At 38.9% G+C, this 22,786-nt stretch overlaps 1 protein-coding gene across 5 annotated transcripts in view; it reads right to left on the bottom strand.

Moving 5' to 3' along the window:
• Positions 1–22,786, bottom strand: part of rptor (regulatory associated protein of MTOR, complex 1) — a 120,499-nt gene that overhangs the window by 27,278 nt on the left and 70,435 nt on the right. For all 5 annotated transcript variants that reach the window (XM_088419991.1, XM_088419992.1, XM_088419990.1 and 2 more), the window contains exons 19-26: positions 21,502–21,622; positions 20,260–20,400; positions 18,728–18,883; positions 15,427–15,545; positions 8,336–8,439; positions 8,017–8,194; positions 7,829–7,939; positions 2,522–2,627 (exon numbers count right to left, since the gene is read on the bottom strand). In XM_088419991.1, coding sequence (XP_088276117.1) covers positions 2,522–2,627; positions 7,829–7,939; positions 8,017–8,194; positions 8,336–8,439; positions 15,427–15,545; positions 18,728–18,883; positions 20,260–20,400; positions 21,502–21,622 — 1,036 coding nt within the window. The remainder of the gene's footprint in view (positions 1–2,521; positions 2,628–7,828; positions 7,940–8,016; positions 8,195–8,335; positions 8,440–15,426; positions 15,546–18,727; positions 18,884–20,259; positions 20,401–21,501; positions 21,623–22,786) is intronic.

Genomic DNA, 22,786 nt, shown 5'->3' with positions numbered 1-22,786 from the left:
ATTCCTGTCTGCAAACATGATTTCGCTGTTGAGGAGTTCTACTGTATGTTGTATAAATATTTTTGAGGGAAATGTTGCCTTTATTTGCACTAGTGTGAGTGTTATTTTGTAGTGCTAAAGGAATGTTTGCTGTAACATTATCAGTTCTTTATTTGCAGTATTTACTTAATGCTGTTAATTTTCTATAATATAGTCATTCGTTTACATTAAATTGTTGCATCGAATATTTTGGCCTCAAGTCGTTTTTGGTTTACCTGACAGAACTTTCATTATGTCTGGTCAGTTCTTCTAGAGGTCCTTGGAGTATTTACCTGTGAATCTTTGTCAGTTTTGGGGATGGCAAGCAAAGACTGTTGAAAAATGGCAAAAAATACTTTTTTTTAAATAAATATTTTATAAATGTTTTTGTTGATACTCTATAAACACTATACAACTGTAAGCTGTAAATAAACGAGGTGTTTGAATGGACATATTGTCCCACCTTGCGATCAGATTGGTGATTGACTATTTTTAAACTTACCGATCGGCCCCAAATATCCGGATGATGTAAAATAAAGCAACAACAATTTTTGCATTCTGTTACGTACAAATCTGAGTATACTCACGAGGCTTCTTTAACGAAACGAAGACGAATAACAAAAAAATCTATGATGAGCTCAGTTGTGACTGAATTGTGTAGCCTGAGGCTAAAGAAGTCGCAGGAGCTTGAAAAATCATCGCCGCCGACCGATTTTTGGTTGTGCAGTTTGATGTTCATGAGCGATGACAAATCACAAAATCCCCTGCAGGAATTTCATACTCTTTGATGAACTATGTAATTTTTTTCATCATTAAAAAAAGAAAAACGGGACATATACGTAAAGCTTCTTTTTTTTTTTTTTTTCCTCTTAGCTTTGCTCTACCAGTCTTGTTTGCTCACATTGCCTCCTCCTCCGTCTCTGGCACTTTCCTCCTCTGATCTTATTTCTCTCTGAGGGGGGCACAGACTGAATGAGGGCAACCCAACAAACAATGAGGATTGGGGAGAAAGGTGCAGTAATATATATTTTTTTTACAGGTATTCAGCAAGGGCAGCCTGAATGAGCCTTGGCTGTGACGTCAATAGAAATGTGAGATAGGAGCTTACACAGTGACGTAGGAGTTTTGACTCATTTTGTGAGGAGAAAAAAAAAAACATCCAACATCACTTGCATAGCTGTTCACACCTCACATTCATGTGTGTGTGTGTGTGTGTGTGTGTGTGTGTGTGTGTGGGGGGGGGGGGGGGGGGGGGGGCTCCCTATGACTCATGGGTGACTTTGGCTGAGAGAGTATTAAAATAATTCTTTAATCATGGTCTCTATCATGAAGATAATCTGAAAATTATAGATCAAGGGATGATGATGATTAAAAAAAATGATTTTGATATGCATGGAGGATAACAGTTTTACTGTTCGGTGATACCTGATGAATACTGGCATAGTTTGCATTAGTGAGGCTCAAGTGAGAGCCATTCGACGCCAACAGGTTAGTCTCACGAAGGAACATCTGATTGAAAGAAAACCATCCTTTCCTTAATTATTCAAACAACAATTTTTCCACTCACTCAAGAACTTGGCTCCCAATTTCAAGCTGGAGTTTTGCTGCTCAAACACATGAACGAATGAACATAATTTCATTCCAGATCTTAAATTAGCCAGCCTTTGTTTAAAAATGGTGCAAAACAGTGAGACTTGTATGAGGCAAAGATTTGTGGTTGCGTGAAATCCTTAACGTTTAAACAATGTCTGAATGTAATGTTTATTTTGACAGTAAACTTCAAATGGGCATAGGGTGAAAGCAAAAACATATACAGTATACATGATTTTGATTGATATCATGATGAATTAAAGTGACTGATTTCAAAACTTTGCATTCATTCAACAATCAAAACTAAACTGCTCAAAATAAAATCACCCCAGTTCCCCCCCAATCACAGTGCAAATCCAGTCCCCATCCCTCGTAGAACCCATCCCACCCCCATCAGTTAAGGTTCACTGTTTGACGTTTTTTTTGTCTTAACCGGACTGTTTAAGGTGAGAAATTACAATTGCGTAGCAGTCGGTTTGGACTCTGGAATATTCTGAGTGACTCCAACAAAACATGAAAGGTTTTTCCGCTGTATTTACGTATCCTCAAAGCTTGTTGTCATCAACTTGTCTGTTTTTCATATTAAGCCAAGATCAATTCACAACGTAAATGTTCTTCCCAAGACAAGATAAATCGTTTTTGTCTCGCAAGAGTACTGCCTGATTTTATTTCCTTATATTGAAGGATATTTCATGGTCTTATAGCACCTAATTGGCCACAAGACAACAGATTTCACATCCGAGTTGGTGCTTTGTATATACATTAACAGCTTAGTCTCACCTCGTCCATCAGACAAGCTCTTTATTATGTATGCGCTCACACAAGTTTTGTAACAACAGGAGAAAACCAGCCAGTACATTTGAGCAGGTAAAACAAAGGCGAAGTTGTTTGTGATTGAGCGGGAGCATCATACCTCTTTGTGTGATGCTTCTGCTTTGCCTTTTGACGCGAGCATTGCGTAGAAATCTCCACTGTCGTTCCATCCTCACCTGACTCTGTAAGTCATGCTCCTCTGGGATCTGACAGTACAGATACAAAGAGAAAAACTGAGACACATCATAACTGTAAGATGAAAAGCCTCTAGAAAAGGATGGATGTTGCAAATGCTGCTTAACAAAAAAATGTCTGGCTAATTCCAGTGGAAAATATTTAAATTTATGGGGGGACTGCTTATTGCTTTCATTTGTTTTAAGAACAATTCAATGTTAAGATACTGTTGATGCCACAACTAATCCACAAGTACCACCAACAATGGAAATAAGAGACATACATAGACATATCGTTTCATAGAGGCAATCAAAAGCATTTGAACAAAGTATGACTTTTGTCTTTGCAGTCAGTGACTGTCTTTAAGCTTGTAACCAATCGATATAACCAAATTCTGATTTCTTGAAGCGATGCTTGCTTGGGCCTCACAAAACAGACACTTATTTTATTATTTGTATGCTTTTTTTTCTTCTTTACTTTGCAGCTTCTTAATAGGCCTTGCTGCCTTCATTTTTCTCTCCAGTAAATGAAAAGCAGGTTTTTTTCGGTTGAGCTCAAACCGCTGACCTGGCTGACTTTGCTATCGAAAATTGTTCCATTTATTTGTGCACAAAGTAAAACTTGAGAAAATGCAGTGGCAGAGATATTCTTTTTTAAGAGGTTACAATTGACAGATTATTTGGAGACATAACCACAAACGCATTGTTTTTATTTCAGACTTTGCTGTAGGAAAATAAAATTCATTTGTGATGTGAGTGAATACTGTATATGTGTACCATGTAAGCGATTGTCTGAAAATATTTGTACAGAGGTATATGTCAGGATTATGCCCACCGAGGTGAACAATTCTGATTATTAATGGTTGACACGGCGGCGCAAAATTATCACAGGATGTCATTTGAAACATCGAGAGTGAAATTCAATTCATACGCAGTTCAAAGTCGACACAAAACATTTACTGTTCTAGAGATGGTTTACGGTATTTACATAAAGATTTATAGTAAGCTTGATTTGCACAACAAAGATGATTTTCAAATGTTGTCCGAGCCTGTGAGAAGGAGGATTTAGCAGCCGGATCAGTGTTGCTTTATTCCCGTAGTTGAGAGGCAGTAATGATGTGAATGTGTGTGCATGTCAAGGTGAAGAGCTAGCTGTTTCTGTGGCTCCCAGAGATGCGCTTCTGCATTGGCTTGGCTGTAAATGTGCAGAATTAGGCTTTGGGGTAACACCGAGGTGTTAGCGTGGCCATAGGATGTATAGAACCCCAGACACTGTTGATCGTCAATGAAATGACACGCACGGCCACATGAGGAAAAAGTTCCCTAACATTATGGCCGTAACTCCTTATGTGATTAACTAGTGAGATCACAACCAATTGGATGTAATATGCTTGAAAGGCAACAGCCAGGTTGCGTCATGGTTGCACTCATCAAGGTGACAGCTGAGGTTAAGGTTTTACTAGATTACAAAAAAGACAAATATTATGTTGGAGAGTGTAATTGCCTATTATGAATGAAACACAAGCTATGTATGATTAGTTATTTTTGCGCAACATATGTTAAGTTCCCATTAAAATTCATTTGAAATCATTATGCATTATATCAGGTGCAAATACAAGTCAGCAAAAATAATGACATTGACTTAAATTTATCTAATTTTTTGGTTGAGCATTTAACTTCTTGGAAAGATGCATTGGAGGTTCCTCACATTGCAATTGGTAAAATGACACCGCAAGCCTTTAGATTTTATTTTTGTAATTATGTGTTTTTTGTTGTGGTTTCTGAGTTGGTTTTCCTGTTGACCTGAGCAAAACAAGATTTACACCTTGGCCAGGCCATCAGCCAATCAAGTACAAGTGAGGTCTTAAATAAAGCTAACAGATAAGCACAGGGAGAACATGCAAACTCTACACATAAAGGCTTCCGCTCCAACCAAGAACCCTCTTGCTATACATCAAGTCACACATTGCGCATGACTTAGCATTTTATTTGCGAGTGCCTTGTTTATATCGTATTTTGTAGATTACCTGGAGGTAGGAGTAAATACAGAATACTAAAATACAGAGGCATTTTGGTATAGATTGCTGCTGTAAGGAATCTTGGAAGTGTTCATACCTCAAACATAACCATGACAAGCACAGCTTTGTATGAACGGAAGTGCTTGCATTCCACACTCTCCTAAAGCGGTCATACGTTTCAGTCTGTTCTGCTGACACAGTGCTATGATAACCCGTGCTCAGACTTTGAGGCGAACTCATGCATACATCCAGGATTTTGTAACCCAGTGACGTTTTATGAAAGCACTCAAAATTCTGCTGAGGCAGCGTAATCTCCTCTGCGAGTGTTTCCACTAACTCCTCTTCACGCAAGATCCTTCCCATCCAATCAACTGTCTGCTTTGCTCATCTGCTGCAGCCACTTCAGACTACGCCTTCTTCCGCTGCAGTGCGCATTCGTTTGAGCTGACTTTCTTAGCTGCGCCTTCAGGATGCTGATGAAGCTTGCTTTTAAGGTTAGGCCTTTATTTTGAAGGCCAATGTGGCTTGCCAATTTTGCCAGCTAATCATCAAAACCAAAAAGTTGCTGCTATTATTATGGTGTGTAATCACCATTGTTAAAGCCACAGTAAGGCAGCGGAGAAACAACACAGAGAAAACGTGCAGAATTCCTTCAGCTCTCAAACTAAAACTGCCAATTACTGGAAAATCAAAACACCTAAATCGAAACCAATACCACTGCAGCGGGGGCATTGTTTCTGTATTTCCACTGTGAGTTAAGCGTGTATGTAGGGTAGTGTGTGGAGCACAGATGAGATATTGAGCAGACCCGTCGAACGAAGTGAGGCATGATTATGATCAAAGCTTTCACAGAATCATTTACATCAGTTAACATTACATTGTTTGACTGCCATTCTAGCCGGCGGTGCAAATTGTCATACATTACTAACTGGGCGAACCGAACCTTTCATGATCATCTTCCCGCCCCCCCCAAAGACTTTTTGCATTTCTATTTCCCTTCAATTTTACCATTTTTAATCAGGCAAAATCAGTTTCATGTTGTCACTCTTGTCATGGACGTAGCTATCTCTTTGTCGTCCTTTAATCTATTGATAAAGTCACATCATTCCCTCTATGCTGACATTTATTTATTTTGGCGAGAGCGACTCATGTATTATGGACATTAAAACCGACAGAAGCTCAATATTATATGACAAACGTTACAACCGCTGTGCATGGTAAAACATTCCTTTAATCTTTAATTTCTCTCGGGAGGATATTAAGTTATGAAAGTCAAGGAGTTCAATTATTCAGCAAAGCCATCATGTACAACCAGCAGGCTCTTTCTCATACTGTGATTGGTCCCCACGCTGCTGTCTTTAGAAGAACTTACCAGAATATATTTCAAAGCAATTTAATAAGAGAGATCATGACAGTAGGTGGTTCGGTTCCCTTTGACCTGATAGCTAAATATTAGCGCTGGAACAAAACAAAAATCCCAGAGTGGAGATGTCCCATGAGATTGAGTCCACAAGAACGGGACAAGATTCTTTCAAAATTTGTGATATAATGACTAACGGATATTTTCAGTGTTTTTTTTTTTTTCTGAGCAGACTCCAACTAAATAATGATCTAGCGTACAAATGTAAACACGCAACAAGTGTCAGGATTGTTTTTTCAGCTGAAGCCGAGATCTTTGCGAAGACTGAATAGTTTAACAAAATTCATACAGCTCCTGTTAGCTGTCCATATGCTGGTGTTTTTAGGTAATTACACTTATTTTCAGTTGCCATCCCTGCAACGCTTCATTACAATTCTGGTCTGCTATTGGTCGGTGTCTCCTCACAGAGATGGTGGTCTGCTATTGGTCGGCCTCGCTCGTTTCAAAACGGTAAAGCTTTGTTCGATTGTGAGTGGTTACAAAAGCGTATTTATAGTGCATTTTACTGCTTAATCCAAAGTTGAAAGGGATAGCCATGGGTCCCAAGATTGCTAGTGATATTAGAGAGAAGTAAGAAGATGCTTTATGACAACGATGCTGGAGATAACCCTTATAAGAGAATATGGGCAAAACAAGGGCCACTCAAAGGTAAATAAAACCGCTCTATATTTTTTTATTCATGATGTTTTCTGATTGTATACATGTATATTATACAGACGTGGCACTTACTATACTATTTTGGTAGAAATTTTTAATATGTATGTACAATTTTGATGTTTTTACCTGGGGTTTTAAACGCATTCGCTTTTTAACACAGGTTTGGATTCCCTGTCATACGGTGAATTCGCTTTACGAGTGATCTCGTACATCTCGCACATGGGGGCCCACTGTGTGTATATACCAAAATATCGCCACGGTTGATTTGAAAAAAAAATTTTTTTTTTTTTATTTGCTTGGTGGAAAACAAATACAAACACGGAAGACCAACACTCAATTATCAATGACCAACTGATATAATAGTTTGATAATCATTATTGTAATATATTTTTTGCTAAAAATAAACTGAGATTTTAGATAATACTCCACTAAATTTTGGTCAAGACAAAGTGATGTCAGATGCACAGAACACACATTTGAGTCACTGCCCCTGACTACTCTCACCAACCGATGCTCGTGGCTGGGCTAAACGGTAAAAGACGCTGTAAAGCAAAATGTCGGTGTAATTCATCATGCAAGTCATTTTTGAATGCCCTAAATTGAGGTTTGAATGCGATTTCAGACCAATGCTGTCTTCTTTCTGATCGGGAGTGGTGACTCACGACTTTAAACAACAGCTTGTGTGGTTGAAATCAGCTGTTGGGGCAACATACAGTATACCTGGGAACAACATTACAGTAAAGGCCATGTCGAAATATAAGTCTTCACGTCCACACATAACTTGGCATGATAACTTTTTTTTTTTAAAGTCTCACGATGTTTGCAGACATGTCATGCAGTCATGCAGAGCAGTAACAAGCAGCAAGGATTGACAAGCAGTGTATTTTCCTGTGTATGCCAAAAAAAAAAAAAAAACTCATCCAGAAGAAAATAAAGATCTCCTCATGTGCATGGCTGAGAAATGTTGTGGCGTTTTAATCTCACAACATGTCTTCGGACGAGATCTCGTCCTTTCCCTACTAAATACATGTACGGCAAAGGCATATTAATGAGCCTGGGCTAAGTGTAGCAAACAAGTGAAACATTCCTAAAAATATAACCATTAACCAGATGTGAAAAAAGATATGGGAAAGAATTACCTTTGTGACTGGCTGAGCAAAGTATTTGGCACTCCAATCACAAAGACCCGTTTGCAACGCGGCACTGATGTAGTTTCTGTGACCGCAAGGCTCATCTCCGTCCTCAGCGGCCTGAACAAACAAATTAAAAAGCAGATAAGCATGTCAGGCAAAGTTTCACTCACACACACAATAGTTGATACATCTACCTGCTCTGGTCCCTTGTCAAACATTTTGCGAGTTCGAGGGAACTGGTGCGAATGAGGCGCCTGTCCGCCGAGCGTGGGTGTGTAAGGGGGGCGCGCGGCATGTTGCTCTCTGGTGGGCGGTTTGGGCACCTCGTTGGTCAAACTTGAGCTGCTGGTGCTGGGCATGGGAGGGGAGCCACTAGAGGGAGACAAAGTCAAGTAAAGACAAGTAAGAAGTCTTAGCTTCGGAGACTATCCAGTCCGTATTCTTTTATCACGTCAGACTGTGTAATGTGTTTGGGTTCAAGTTTACTGGGGTTTTAATTTTAGCTCGGCTCACCCCGCTTGATGAATATGAGTGCCCTTGCTGGTGGGGCTGGCCGGAGCTGACTGGGTGAGGGACCCAGAGTCCAGAATTCTTTGAGGGCGAGCGTTCATCATCGCCTATGAAGAAAATGCACAAGGTTTCATTCATTCACTTTGTCATGTTTCAACAATGGCAACAGCGGAGAAAGAGTTGAAGGGGACGTCAAGTTCCAAATTTTCTGTGTTTTTGGGGAATATGAATTCCGCAGAAAAATTCACCCGATTTAACCTATGTCAGGGGGGCGGGGCTTTTGCTATCAAGGGAGAATGATATCGCAGTCACTGATCAGATTGCAGATGTCACATGACTAAACTCAGAAAACGGGTGAGCCATGATTGGCCGTTGCCCTCGGACAAGGTGATTTTCAGTCAGTAACAAAATGGCCGGTCAAAATGGGTGAATTTAGCTGCTTAGTTCAAAGTGCACAAATGTAAATTTAATCACAATGCCATGTTTAGATTAGTTGAGGAGCGTGGAACATTCTATTATACCCGACACAAGTCATCTTTCAGAGGCGGGCAGCCGATTTGCATCCACCTACTGTCGGTCGCCGATGGACATCCGTTTTGCCAATGAAACGACGAATGACGGGAATGTTAGAGAGAATGTCGGATTAAGAATGACAGTGTGTTTTTCATCTGTGGTTGTAATTGTCGGGGTGGATAGAATATTCAGTCAGATGTCCGTCAGTCCATCAGCACCATTTTGCTGGGAGAATTACAGGCAAACTGGTTTGCCTGTTTGTCTGCAATGCTGCGAAAATTCTACGCTGTTAAAAAATTCCATTATGTAAATTAGTCAAGGGTAGTTTCACATCATCAACTAGTCACTTTAATATACCACAATTTCTCAAATTTAAGACGCACTATCTTTTCCCCAAAAATGACAGTCAAAAGTATAGGTGCGTCCTATGAATGATAACTTAAGTTATTTTTATCTTTTCTATCTATTTGACCTCAGTCGAGGAAGACTGAACCGTCAGCCACATAAGGTGAGTTTTGATGCAGGGGTAGCATTTTTAAATTGGCCGTATTTTACATAAATTACTGTAAGGGCCGAGCTAGAGGGTGGACCTCAGTTGGCTGTTAGCTGCAACAGGGACTGGCTGCTGACAACAGCTTGTGTTAGCTGAGGTTGTTACGGCATTATTTTCAATAAAAGAAGCGATCAGACTGAACCACCGTCAGAGTACATTTTTCACCGTGTTCACGCACAGGAATATTACTAAAACGGAGAAGATCAATAAAAGTTAGAATGTCTCCAGCTGATTCAATTAAGAGTTGCAAGGTATGCATTTATGGGTGGGGGTGCTTCACAAAATATTTTTGGGGGTTATGGAGGTCACTTGACGATGAAGTGAGCGAGGGAGGGAGGCGAAAAAACCACGCAAAAGGAGGTTAACTGATTTAATAACCAACATCACACTAAGTTTGTAAGTAGAAGACTCAACACTAGGCTGACCAAAGTTACAAAGTAAAAGAACCACTGCTGTGTCAAAGATTTTCACTGGGCTAATTAATGTGACCAACAACTGGTGAACAATTCCTCACCAATGCAAACTACAAAGATAAAAATGACCATTGCTCAGTTCTCACCAGTTATTACTCAAAAAAGAGCACTCACATTGATGTAAAGCAGTCTTTTTCAACTATATTTTGCCAGCCCCCCCCCCTTCCGGTCGAGGCACTGAATATAAATACGATTATTATTGCTGAAAATTGTTTAAGTATACCAACACATGTATCCTTTTTAACATCACCAACAGAAAAACGCAATATACATCAACTTTCAACAACTGTTAATTATTTTTATCGTGTTTATACGTGTTATAGCTTAGTCTAAAATGGAAAAAAAAGAAGCAAGTGCACCAAAGTGCCTGAAACTAAAAGAAAGTGATGAAAATTATTACTTTATTGCAATTACATTCCACATGACAAAAACAAAGCCTTTTTCCTGGGATCATCCACGCCCCCCCTGGCATCACCTCGCGCCCCATCCTAGGGGGTCCCGCCCCACTATTTGAGAAGCACTGATGTAAAGAGAGAATTTTCAACACAAGGTGTCATTAGATGTCAAAATGTTGCAGCCGGTGCATGTTAAAACAATACCTCAGAATACTCTAGCGGGATTGATAACTACATCTGCAACCTTAGGGAGATGGTTGAGACATAAGGTATTCTGTATATGGTATTCTGCAAATGCTAATTGCGCTTGTAAATAAAATGGCTTCACTCTTGTTTGCTAATGCTAATGCACAATTATTTATGTCAATCGGTGTACACAGCACCAGTTTAAAAGTAAAAAGGTGTTTTAATGAAATTGACACTGTAGGGGAAGCCCACTAGAAGGAAAATGAAGGTATTTCAAAGGCATTACTGTATATGTGATCAGCCTGGATGGAACAAGACTACAGATGCAGGATGGATAACGTGCATCTCACTTGTCAATATAATCAGTGGATGAAAGGGCAGCATCAAAGTTTGTCTAACTTTCTGAAACTGCATCTCATTAAATAGAGCAGGTGATATAAGCTCATCCTTATGGCGGTACACGAGGGAGGGGGGAAACCTAATAAAGATGTACGAAGCAAAGCGCCGCTGATGAACAGCAGAGATGGAAAGAAAACTGTGGATGTAGTTAACTCCAGCAAACACATTTTACTAGCAGGCATTGCCGTTAATTTGATTTCTATGTTAATTGAAAAATTGCTGCAGCTTTATTTTGTTTGTGTTTGTTTGAAGGGAGCAAGAGGTACATGCGGCTTTTCTGAGCTATAAAAAATGTCAATTGCCAAGGTTAGCATTACATTAAGGAGTAATTGGAAATGGGACCAAACAGCAGTTGGCCCAGTCAACAGGCTAATTATGGAAATGACTTCTGACACTGATGGATTTTTTTTTTCCTATTACAGGAGAACAATATAGTGAAAGGCATGCAAATGCAGATAAACGGGACAAGGTGTTCATGAGATTCACTGAAAACAAGAGGAAGTGATTATGTGTGTGCGGGAAACTCAACTCTGGAAAGCAAGCCAAGAAATCGTTTTCTAAAGGCATAACCTGAATGTTGCATTTGGGAAAAGGTAGACATTTATTTAGTTATTTTTTGCTGGTCCATCAGTCATTAGTTGTGGGTGAACCAAAATCAGTTTTTCTCTTGCTGCTTTTTTTTTACAAACATTTGTGAGCGTGCATGCATGCTACCACATGTTTTAGGCTAGCACCTAATTATATGGTGCGTCTTGTGTGTGTTAAATACAGAAACAGAACCTGCAGCTGAGACTGCGCCTTTAAATACGGTGCACCTTTAAGTATGGTGTGCCTTTTGGCTGCGGAAATACGGTAACTAGGGATTCCTGGCCAAGTGAGAGTGTCACTTTTCGAGGTCCCATTGGTTATTGAAATGACATCACCTCTTTGGTCGTGGAAAGGCATGCCAGAATATTTTGCTCAACTAGGTAGGGGCGATTTATTCATTCAAATCATATTTCAAAACCAAAATAACACAAAAGTCAATTATTACTTAATTTTAAACATTGCTTTTTAGTTAAGGCCTGTACGGTGAATGTGGACACGTTTGTGTACAATACACATTTCAATTCATGAGACCTTGAGTCTGAAACGGAGCGTAACCATTGAAATCCAGGGGATTCAATAAAGTGTTGCTTAGCGCTATACATAAAGGGCACTTTCTCTCTTAACAGTAACTGTTGCATACTGAACCTTTAGCACTCAGCCAATTATTCCTGGCTGCCAAATGTATTGCTTGCTCCCTATTTATACTGTGTTTAAACTTCTATGCTCCCAAGTTTGTAGAAGTTTGGAAAATTTAACTAGGTAAGGTGACAACAGTGACAGGTTTACACAGATGGTGACAATTACGACCAAGAACATGACGACGAACTGTATATACCGTTCTGTTGGTCTTAGTCCGTTGGTACCGAGGAACTGCACACTGCTTTTGGGGCCCATTTGATGAAGAAACAAAATGAATATAGTTGCGCGTGTTGAAAGTATGTCCCATATTGTTGTTTTCAAAGTCAAGAGAGCTTACTCATGTTAGTATACCATATACGTTAGCGTCTCATCACTTTATGGAGCCTGTTCATGAATTATCAATGGCTGTTGATTGTCGGAATGTGGTAAACAACATGATAATGCAAAGGCTGCAACCTTTGTTGGCTACCACACAGAAATGGAATATGTAGGAATTACCTCATTAGCAGGAAATGGGGGGGGGGGGCGAGTAAGGGAATCACTTTGAACATCTGCTTTGCTGCTTATTGTGATGGCTTTGCTTCGCCCTTTCAACCTTCTTCTTCTCACTTCCTCTAATTAGTCGGTGAGAAAGCTATTAAACTGAGCAAACACATTTGTGTGCACACACCATGCTATTATTAACAAGTGCTCTGAAAAAAAATGCAAATACATAAGCTCATGATAAATAAAAACTATTTGAATATTCCCATTCAGTTACTGAAGGCGGTTTTTACTAACCGGGTCTAGGGTATTTGGCAAGGTTGACCGACTCGGACATGTTGGGGAGAAAAAGTGAAAGAGAATGAAAGTAAGAAAATGCTTTCTGATGGTTGCAAAGAAGAATTGCAGAGCTCAAGACCCAGAAGTCATTATCTCCCCCTCTCATGACTATGAACATTACTCCCCTAGTGTGTGGAGTAACACTATATCTATGGGAAGGAGAAACATGCACAAACATTCTAAATGTTGGGCTTCTTTTAATGTGGAAACCTTTCAAAAATTAATTATTGTCTCTTTCCAAATAAATGTTAAACTTGAAAAACAAAAGCTACAAAAAAAACATTGCACACATTGGGAGAGAAAAAAAGCTTTTGTCTCCAGCAAAAAATTGGAAAAGGGTTTAAAACTGGAGCACAAAATGATTCTGCATGGGGTATTCCCGGTTCTGCATGGAGTTAGCTGATGTTAAAAAATGTGTGTGAGAACTGCGAAAACTTGATGGGTTTTCATGAGTATTTTTTAAGCCTGTTCTATAGCTCTTTTTGACCCAAAATCTAGGGACCTAAAGTACTCCTTTTAGATCATGAATAATACACAGAGCTAAAATGCAAACCTTTGATAAAGTTCTGAATATGTTGTCATTATCATGCCCACGGACACGAAGCAAATAAAAAGGAGGATATGCATATCCATGTACTGATTTAATAAAAAATGACCTGTGGAGATACTGTACATCATTAGGGCCGCAAAACTTGACCAAGAGGATAATTACTGTACTTCGGGTGCGTGTGCTGAATGGAATTGCAAATTACAGCTTCGTGTGGTATTGTAAATGTTCAAAATCTGGGTCTTCTATGGGCACTCCGGTCTCTTCCCACATTCCAAAAATATGTATGATAGGTATTTTGGACACGTCAAGGTGCCCTTAAGTGTGAATGGTTGTTTGTTCCTGTGTGCCATGCAATTGGATGGCAACCAGTCCAGGGTGTTCCCCGCCTACTGCCCGAAGATAGCTAGGATAGGCTCCAGCAGGCCAGCGACCCAAGTGAGGATAAGCAGCTATAGAAAATGGATGGGTAAGGAAGGAGGATAAAATAAGCTGAAAAAACAAAGCTATTCTTATAATGTTGTTGTTTTAAATAACAGCTTTTACTTTACTGTATTTGTACTTGACACTGAAATATGACCAGATTTACGCATGAGCATCCTTACGTTTCTGAACATTTGACATTATGGGCACTGTTGAAGAAAAAATGTTTCAGCATTGCATCACTATGAATAATTACCAATAAGCATTTGAGATAACACACAACAGATCCTTATGATGAAACACTCAGGGATATGAGGGCTGCAGAGAGTCACTAACACAATGAGACAGTAACGTCCAGTGCTGTACAATGATTAAAAAAAAAAGGCTGCCTAATTCTGTGGTGATTTCCATTTTATTGTTTCATTGCAGGCCACTCAGGAGGCCCACTGCTGAAAAGCTACTTGTCTGAAGTTAACACAGGGAAGAAGTGGTACTTGGTGGTAGCAAACGAACTCTTTCTTCTGCATTTGGATGAGCAGTGGCCAATAGTGGTAAATATGGCTCCTTAGGTTTCAACAACCTTTTTCCACTGCTATTCTATGCCAAGCCTGGGGGAGTCATTGGCTCTTAATTGCATTTACATCATTTACACAAAAGTAATGTTGTTTTTGCACACATAAAATGGCAATGAGGGGGAAGTGCATGCATGCTAGAAACTGATTTTTCACCGACAAACGGTCTGATACTCTTAACACAACTAGCGGAAATTATACTTTAATGGTACTTTAAATATGTTAGTTAGCTGGTACCTGAGAGTGCAGGACGAGTAAGGAATTTTCACAAATGGCTCAAGGAAGAATACTAACACGTTGGTTGATGTTTGGGGTGGGATATGCACTTTGTTGAATGGTTAAAATCTCCAAAAGTAGAATTTTCATGATAGGGGCCCTCTTAAATGATTGAACATCATGCTATAGAGATTTGGAACATACTTCTTGCAGCCTAGGGAACCCAAGATGTTAATTTTTTCCTTCATACGATCATTTTCTTGTCTCTTAAATGCTAATCTTGAAAAACATTTATGTAATTATCCCATATTACAATATGAACACCAGCGGCTTACACGATTGCAGCCAACATATGTTAAATTCTTTTTATTTTTACATTTTGTGAGTGAAGCTCATATTCAGGCACATGCAAACAAAGGGAAATATGGTTATCTTTGTCAATTTATGCATGAGTGCTCGAAACTTGATTTAACGAGGGCTGTGCATTCCAGGCCAATGCTCCTCCAATTCTTATACATTGAAGTAAAGTAACATTACTTGATTTTTTTTTTTTAATTTAATGGACAGCGTGCAGTGACATTATTCACAATGGAAAATATGGCTGCCCCAGATTTAGCGAGTCGCTACTTTCCATCTGTAGTCCATACGTAAAATCAGAAGACAACTAAGTACAACAATGACACACGGGACTTCGATCACATACACATCTTATAAAACGACAATGAGTTGCTCCATGGACACTGCGCCAACGAAACAAACACAACAAACCTTATATGCGATGCAGTTCAGGACCTTCATTGCCAAGTCAGACACTTCAGGAAAAGGATCTGCTGCCAGGTGAAGAAGAACCCTCCAGATTTGAGTGTAAACGCTGTTGAAGGACACTCCTAAAAATGGAAAGAGGTATAGACTTGACAGTTGGAAAATTATTGTTATAAATATATTAAAATATAATATTATAATACACAACAATAGATCACATGAACTCACTACATCATGACACCAGATCAGTTCTTTCCAAGTTCATTCCCACAGCACATAACAGCCAAACAATAATCCACAGTCATGTTATTATCATCATGCTGCACAACCTAGTCATTTTCTACTGCTGGAATTATTGAATGTGTTGAGGAGCCGGAGGCAAAATAACCTCCGGTGTAAGGTAATGTACATCATTAATCAAAACACACACAAACAAACAAACACACACACTCACAACAATAAGTCAGCACCTTCTCATCCGCTGAGAATTCATTGCTATGACAACAATCGTAATTGTGAATACAAATGATCATGGTGCTTTTGTCCATCCCAACCAGTCCTGTTTGTTGATGTAGAAAAGAGAACTTGGTACTTTGATAAATCGTTTTTGACTACTCACCCTTGTGGGGATAAGCGGTTTAGGGAATGGATGGATGGATGTTTTTTTGTTAGCGTTACTTTTGCTCATGGAAGTTTGTAAGTGTCTTTTGATTTCCTTTTTGCTCTCAGGAACAGTCTCATTGAGCTTTTTCCTGTGCCAACAGCACACATATCCCACACTGTTGCTCATAACCCATTTTGTCTACCGCTTCACCTCGTTCTGTCAGCGCAACACGTTTTTTCTCTCCTCTCTGCAGCTTCGGGAAAGCACTGCAATCAAACCAAATCCTAATCTGTTTCCAGTTTTGCTGTTCTTCCTCTAACCTCCCAACAAAGCAGAGAATCAGAATACAAATCTCAGAACTTGCTTTTTTATCCCAATGCTTGTGTCCATTTTACCTTGTAAACAAAACAAGTGAAAAGTGGCCTTGATTCAAACTTCCTGTGCAGTATGGGGAGAATACCACAGGATAGGAGAGTGCGGTGATGAGATGCCACAGTTCAAAGACATAAAATAAAATAATCATTTTTCAGGATGAAATTGATCTAGAAAATGGGAGTGTAAATGCTGATGAGGGTTAGGGGAATGGCATCAGCAAGTGAGTGCAAATACACTTTCAGTCCTATTTACAAGACATCTTCTCCATTAGTCCACATGAAAGCAGATATTATTCCATCGTCTTGGCCTGAACTTTGGTGTCATGAAGGCTTGTGGTAAGATTAACAGACGTTCGGTTGTAAATATATTAACTTCGGCTCAATGAACCACGCAGCATGACTTTTCAATTTTTTTTTTTTTACAGCCTTCCCATGTCTGACATGGTGCATAAAATACTCTCATAGTAATTTTTGGTGTTTGGTTGGGGCACATAAAACATCAGAATGTCAGAGAGCAGAAATATATTCATCTGCGAGACATGGTTGACTTCAGATAAACTGGAAGCAGCACTAAATGTATATGGTCCTCTTTAAACGGAGCATTTTTAAGTACAAGGACACATGAGCAGATGAAGAAATGTTGATGGAATTTCTGATTTCTCACACTGATTGAACTTTCCCAGAAGAACACGATGGCCTAATCCCCATTAATATGCTGTCACGACATGGCATTTTTTTTGCTTCGGGTGTATTGTAAAAGGTAACCATGCTCGCTTTATGCAGACTTTATCGACTGACATTTCTGGCTGCCAGATGAATCGTGATTGATTTTATGGGACTATGGAATTTTGGGTATGTGTTTAAAATTACCTGGAAACCTTTGAATTGCTACTTTCTGTTTCTTGGCAAAGGCTGCAAGATTAATATGAAGATCAAACATACAGTATTACCACATTCTATAAACGGTGTTTAGATTACAATTTGGCATTCTATTTCATCATCCTAGTGTTCTTTCACTATTTGTAGAGGACAATTATAGCAAACAGGCAAAGAAAAACACTGAACGCTTGAAAACTAAATCAATAAATCACGACTGAAACTTTGCTCCAACTCCCACAGACTTTTGTTAGCCTGCTTGTTTTCTTGCAGCTCCAGCATTTATGGCTTCAATTTGTTTTAAATGATCACAGTATAATACAAAAGGCTCTTTAAGTCTCTCTATATATTTTAAGATTGGTTTGCAGTGGTCAACGATGAGGAAATATTTCATTAGATAACCAAAAACAAAAGAGAAACAAATCAATATATTTTCTGCTGCGGTGAGAATTAGAGAGAAAAAGATGTTTGGGAGGCAAACGTAGCTGGCCAGCAGGCCAGTTTGTGTTAAAATGACAGCCTATTAGATCAAATGTAGCGTTTCCCTCCTGCGCAACGTTGCTTTATGTTTAATTCATGTATTTTTTTTACAGTAAACCTATGGTAATGCCCTTGCATATCGGAGAAAAGATCTACAAACGGTGATGCCCTTTTTAATTTTTTTATTGAACTCAAGAGCACACGAGATAGTGTCACTCAGCCTTAAAAATGTATACTTGAATTATTTTGTGCTCAAATCAGTTTACAAAAACATTAACATGTGGTTAACGTGCAAAAAAGTGGTAAAATATATATTTAAAACATGTTTTGATAACTTCGTTCTTGATTTAATTTCTTCATGCATATGGACATCATATGGATGCTAAGCTGAATCAGGTAGAGTTTTTCAGTCAATCAAGGATGTGAGGTTGGAGTGCTGTTTTGACTTGACTCTGTACCCGGAGAAGCACTTGATGAAGAGCCCCAGGTGGCTCACAGGGTCCATCTCGATGTATCCTCTGCTCCCTTTCTTTTTCAGAACAGTTTTTACACTCATTCTTTTCTGAAAAGCGAAGAGCCTTTCTTGGTCACTGAAATTGACTTGAGCTGTTTCACCCATTTCACGAGCAACCTGGTGCTCTGTCACAGTAAGCAAAGGGCTTCTTAATAAAATATGTGTAGAATCCATACCAAAGATTGATGATGGTAATTTTATTTCACTCATTACCAAACAGTGCTTGAGGCACTTTATCACACCTTGTGTTCACCAAGCATAAAGATGAGGAAAATTAGCTTGCTATAATTTATAAAGGTCTTAGGTTAGGTGGCACTTCCGCTTCTTTCGCACTTATTTACTCACACAAATAATTAACATATTTTCTTGCATTCAGGGGTTAGTAATTATGATTCAGTTTAAGCTTAATTAGTTGCAAGCTTAGAAGCTTCAGCGACTGGTGAAAAGCAAAGCCGTTACCTATGAGGGAATTGAGCGATGAATAAGAGGACACCCGTCGCATTTTGTCGATGGTCTCGAAGGAGAGAATATATTCGTCATTGTCGGGGCTTCCCAGCGTGCTGCTGGCGCTACTACTGGTGCTCAGGTTCCCAGGTGAAAAAGCTGCTGGAGCACCTGAGTGATAGGTACAACACAAAAATACACACATCATTCATCGGAACCCAGCAAGAGTCTGCAAGGCTTCAACGTTTAGATGGATAGTTGATATCCAAGGATTCGATATCATTTTTAAGGTAATTAGGTGAAGGATTGGGAGAGAGAAAAAAAAAATTATACATATATATATATATATATATATATATATATATATAGGTCATATATATATATATGTCATATATATATATATATATATATATATATATATATATATATATATATATATATATATATATATATATATATATATAGGTTATATTAATGTGTGTGCGCGCGCGTGTGTTTATTATAAAAAAAAATCATACTACAACCACTTGTTTAGCTGTAAAAAGACTAATTCAAATGTCCCTAATGTTATGCCAGTTTCAATAATTTTCCGCAGCAACTTTTCTTATCGTCTGACTCATAAAAGTGAAATAACTCGAGCTCCATACACCCACCACAAACAATCCGCATGCGAAAATGTAGATATGGTGATTGGAAGTGAATGAAAGAACTCTCCGCTCTGTGCTTATTCATAATAAATGCCGCTGGATATTGGAATGACTACTGTGAGGATGAATGTCTACTTGTGTCAACAGTAGGCATCCCTGATTGCTCCACTCTGGATTTATGAATGACTCCGTCTGGCAGCAATATACAGAGGATGCACAACTTACTGTAGCTTTAGCTGCTTGAGTCCCACAACAGTCACACAAATCACAGGGCAAGAGCTCAGGAAACACACACCTAAACGTCTCCGGTTATATACTGTACTACTGTGGGATCTATAGGTACAGCTGGAGGTTAGCTTCTATTTCATTCTATTAATACCATTAGCATTCTTCTACAGCGGCCATAAATTGACAAAGGTGCGTAGTGAGAAAAAGATGTTGCAACAACACAAAATGATGTACTGTATTAATGTTAGAAGAGGTAGAATGTAGTGCTGTTATAGCCTATTACTAAATGCCTTATAAATCAATTATAGCCGTCTTGTGCGTTAACTAAGCAAATACATACATTATCTTAATACAGATTAATCCATAAATCTTTTAGTAGGATACTCAAATATTAGAAGAGTCAACTGCTGTATATTAACAAGCTATACCATATAATAAAATTGCTTGTGTCATTATTGTGTTAATGTACTTTGTGTAGCCACACAAATTTAGGTAAAGGGAAGTTTCAACACTCGCCTGTCAGGATTCATTTGTTTTAGTTACATGACTAATCTTGTTAATCTTCTTCATGATGCAGCAGCAGAATAATTTAAAAGCCCCCTACAACCGCAATCGCTCTTTCTTGAATTGGGATTTTTTTTTTTTTTCTTATCAGCAATCTGTCACTCCTACCTTCTTCATTGAGGTTGAGGTTCTGTAGGCTTTTGTTCAGGTTACGAGCAGTGGTGACTGCACGGATGTTGGTGTAGGAGTTGACAGATCGGAGACGTGGGATGGCTGGACTGTCCCTCACTGGAGTCAAGTTACCAGGCTCTAAAAAGAAACACAAATGAATGCAAAAACTTTTTTTCTCTTTAAAGACTACAGAGTTCATTTCAGTTTATGAACAGGAATAAACAAAACAGGTTCAACATTGGAATGTAAACTATTAAATATTTAAGTTCCACATTCCCCAAACCTTATTTCAAATAGCAGTTAGGTTAAGACAAATCTGCACCCAAACACCTGTTCTTCTCTCTTATCATTATTCTGAACATGGAAAGAGCATCATATGCCTAGAAAAGTGATGTGCGACCTCAAATACACTGTAAAATATTTGAATATAAATGTCTTAAATGATACCACCTGTGTACCTGAAAAAATAAAGCACTATGTACAATAGATTATTCCTTTACAACTGCTTTTTAGAAGTAGATCAATAAAGTGACTGATAGCCGTCATGGCATGAACAGGTACTGTTTACTTTCGGAGTGGCTAGTTTGAACACTTGCTGTCAACTTCACTGACTTTAAAGTGTATCTCCAGTGTCCCACGCTGAGGTATTGATGAGGTCAATGGAGAAATATTGTAAAATTTGACAAATATGTGGTCTTCCCATTTAAAGACCCACAGCCTATCTTGAGATACTTCTGGTGTTGTTTATCGAGCACGCTAAATACAATTAAGCAACATGTGCAAAGCAATCAAGTATAAATTACTCGTACACTGAACGCCACGGCAATAAAACAACCAGCACATTCACCCGTAAATCTGTGTTAATCTGAAGCTAAATGAACATTTCTGCCTGCTCTGTTTCGATAGGAGAGAGGGATTCATTTAACTCCACGTTCACTATTTCAAAGGTAAATTATATCATACAGCTAGCCATTTTCAACATTTTATTTCAAATGCAGCAAAAAATTCGGAGGAAAAATACCAGGACAGCTGGACAATACATAACAGTTCTGCACCACAGTAAAGTCAAAGCACAATACAAAATGCTGAAAGCCACAGCGACAAAACTCATTATTATTTCACCTAATTTTATTTTATTTTAACAAAAACTCTTTGAATTGGTCTGAAGAGAAGAGTGCACCTACTGCATAGCCATTCTTTCATAGAATCCACCAAAAATCAACTTGGTGTTAATAGTACCTGACGTGTTGGCTGGTGATGGCACAGTATAATTTTTTTCCTCCTCTATGAACTGAAGGGCAACTGTACAAAAGTTGCTTTCATATTGGACCACCAGGTGACTCAATGCTACCACCAACTCCTGCAAACAATAAATACAAACATTTAAGATACAACTGTAACTATAAAACAGTTGAAATATACTGATGTTTATAATCAGGCACTAATAATTTTTAAGGCAAACATCAGCAAGGGTGGTGTTATTTTTTATTTATTTATCTTTTTATATTTCTCTATACAGTCGGCCCCCGGCTTACGAGCACCCTGATTTACGAACAATTCGCCTTACGAGCGAACGAGTCCTCCGCTTACGAACAAACCTCTCGCCATACGAGCATTCCGACCTCCCAGCCAGTGAATATGTAGAAATGTTCTCGCTTAACTGCGTCAATAAATTCAACAGTTGCGTCATCTAAAATAATCAATAGAGAATAGTGGCGTTAACGTGAACGCTATTGGTCTTACAACGTCACACTGACTGTCTCACTCACGGTGTGTAAATATAATTACCATTTAAGTGTAGTGTTTGTACAGCTAAAGGGAAAAACAGCTGACATGAAATTAAATGTGCCGATTGCAGGACAAAGAATTGTCATTGGTTTAAATGTGTGTTTTTTTTTTAATTAATTGTCAATACATTCCAACCGTTTAAAAAAAAGTGCGAATAATTATCAGTCAGTCAAGGAGACGCCAATATGCTATTGGTCGATTAAGGTCACCCGGTCTCACTCACGGAGATGCTATTGGCCGGCGTTACACGTCAATCACAGAAATGCCGATATGCTATTGGCCGAACGCCTTTATCTAGCTTGATAGGACAGGATGGAAGGAAGGAGACAAAATGAGTGAAAAACGGAATGTTTTGAAGACTTTGCAAACTTTATCTGTTAGACATAGCTTCTAAAATTACTAGCAGCGGTAAAGGAAGAAATAAGAGGATGATGTTTTAGTATCTCCGTGATTTGCACCCTGACTGAAAAAGTTACTGTAACACTGTAAGAGCAATAGCATTTCTGCGTCGCCGCGCTAGGTCCGAGCGTCGGTCAGCTCTCTGTTACGGGTGGGATTATAGTACCATCTAGTAATTGCTTGACACAATCACAAGTCAAATTAGTCGAGCAACCTCCCGACATGCTTTGGGGCAGCGCCATTGTTGCAATACTTTGAGCTGAACCGAACAGTAAACTGATGCTCGAACAACCTATATGTGTGGTGCCTTGTTAACACATCACACGCAAATCCTCCC

Source organism: Hippichthys cyanospilos, chromosome 7 (genome assembly GCF_059441005.1).
Source record: "Hippichthys cyanospilos isolate Australia breed blue-spotted pipefish chromosome 7, RoL_Hcya_1.0, whole genome shotgun sequence".
NCBI lineage: Eukaryota > Metazoa > Chordata > Actinopteri > Syngnathiformes > Syngnathidae > Hippichthys > Hippichthys cyanospilos.
The sequence above is the reverse complement of the archived record's forward strand: the minus strand, read 5'-3'. Positions and strand labels throughout refer to the sequence as shown.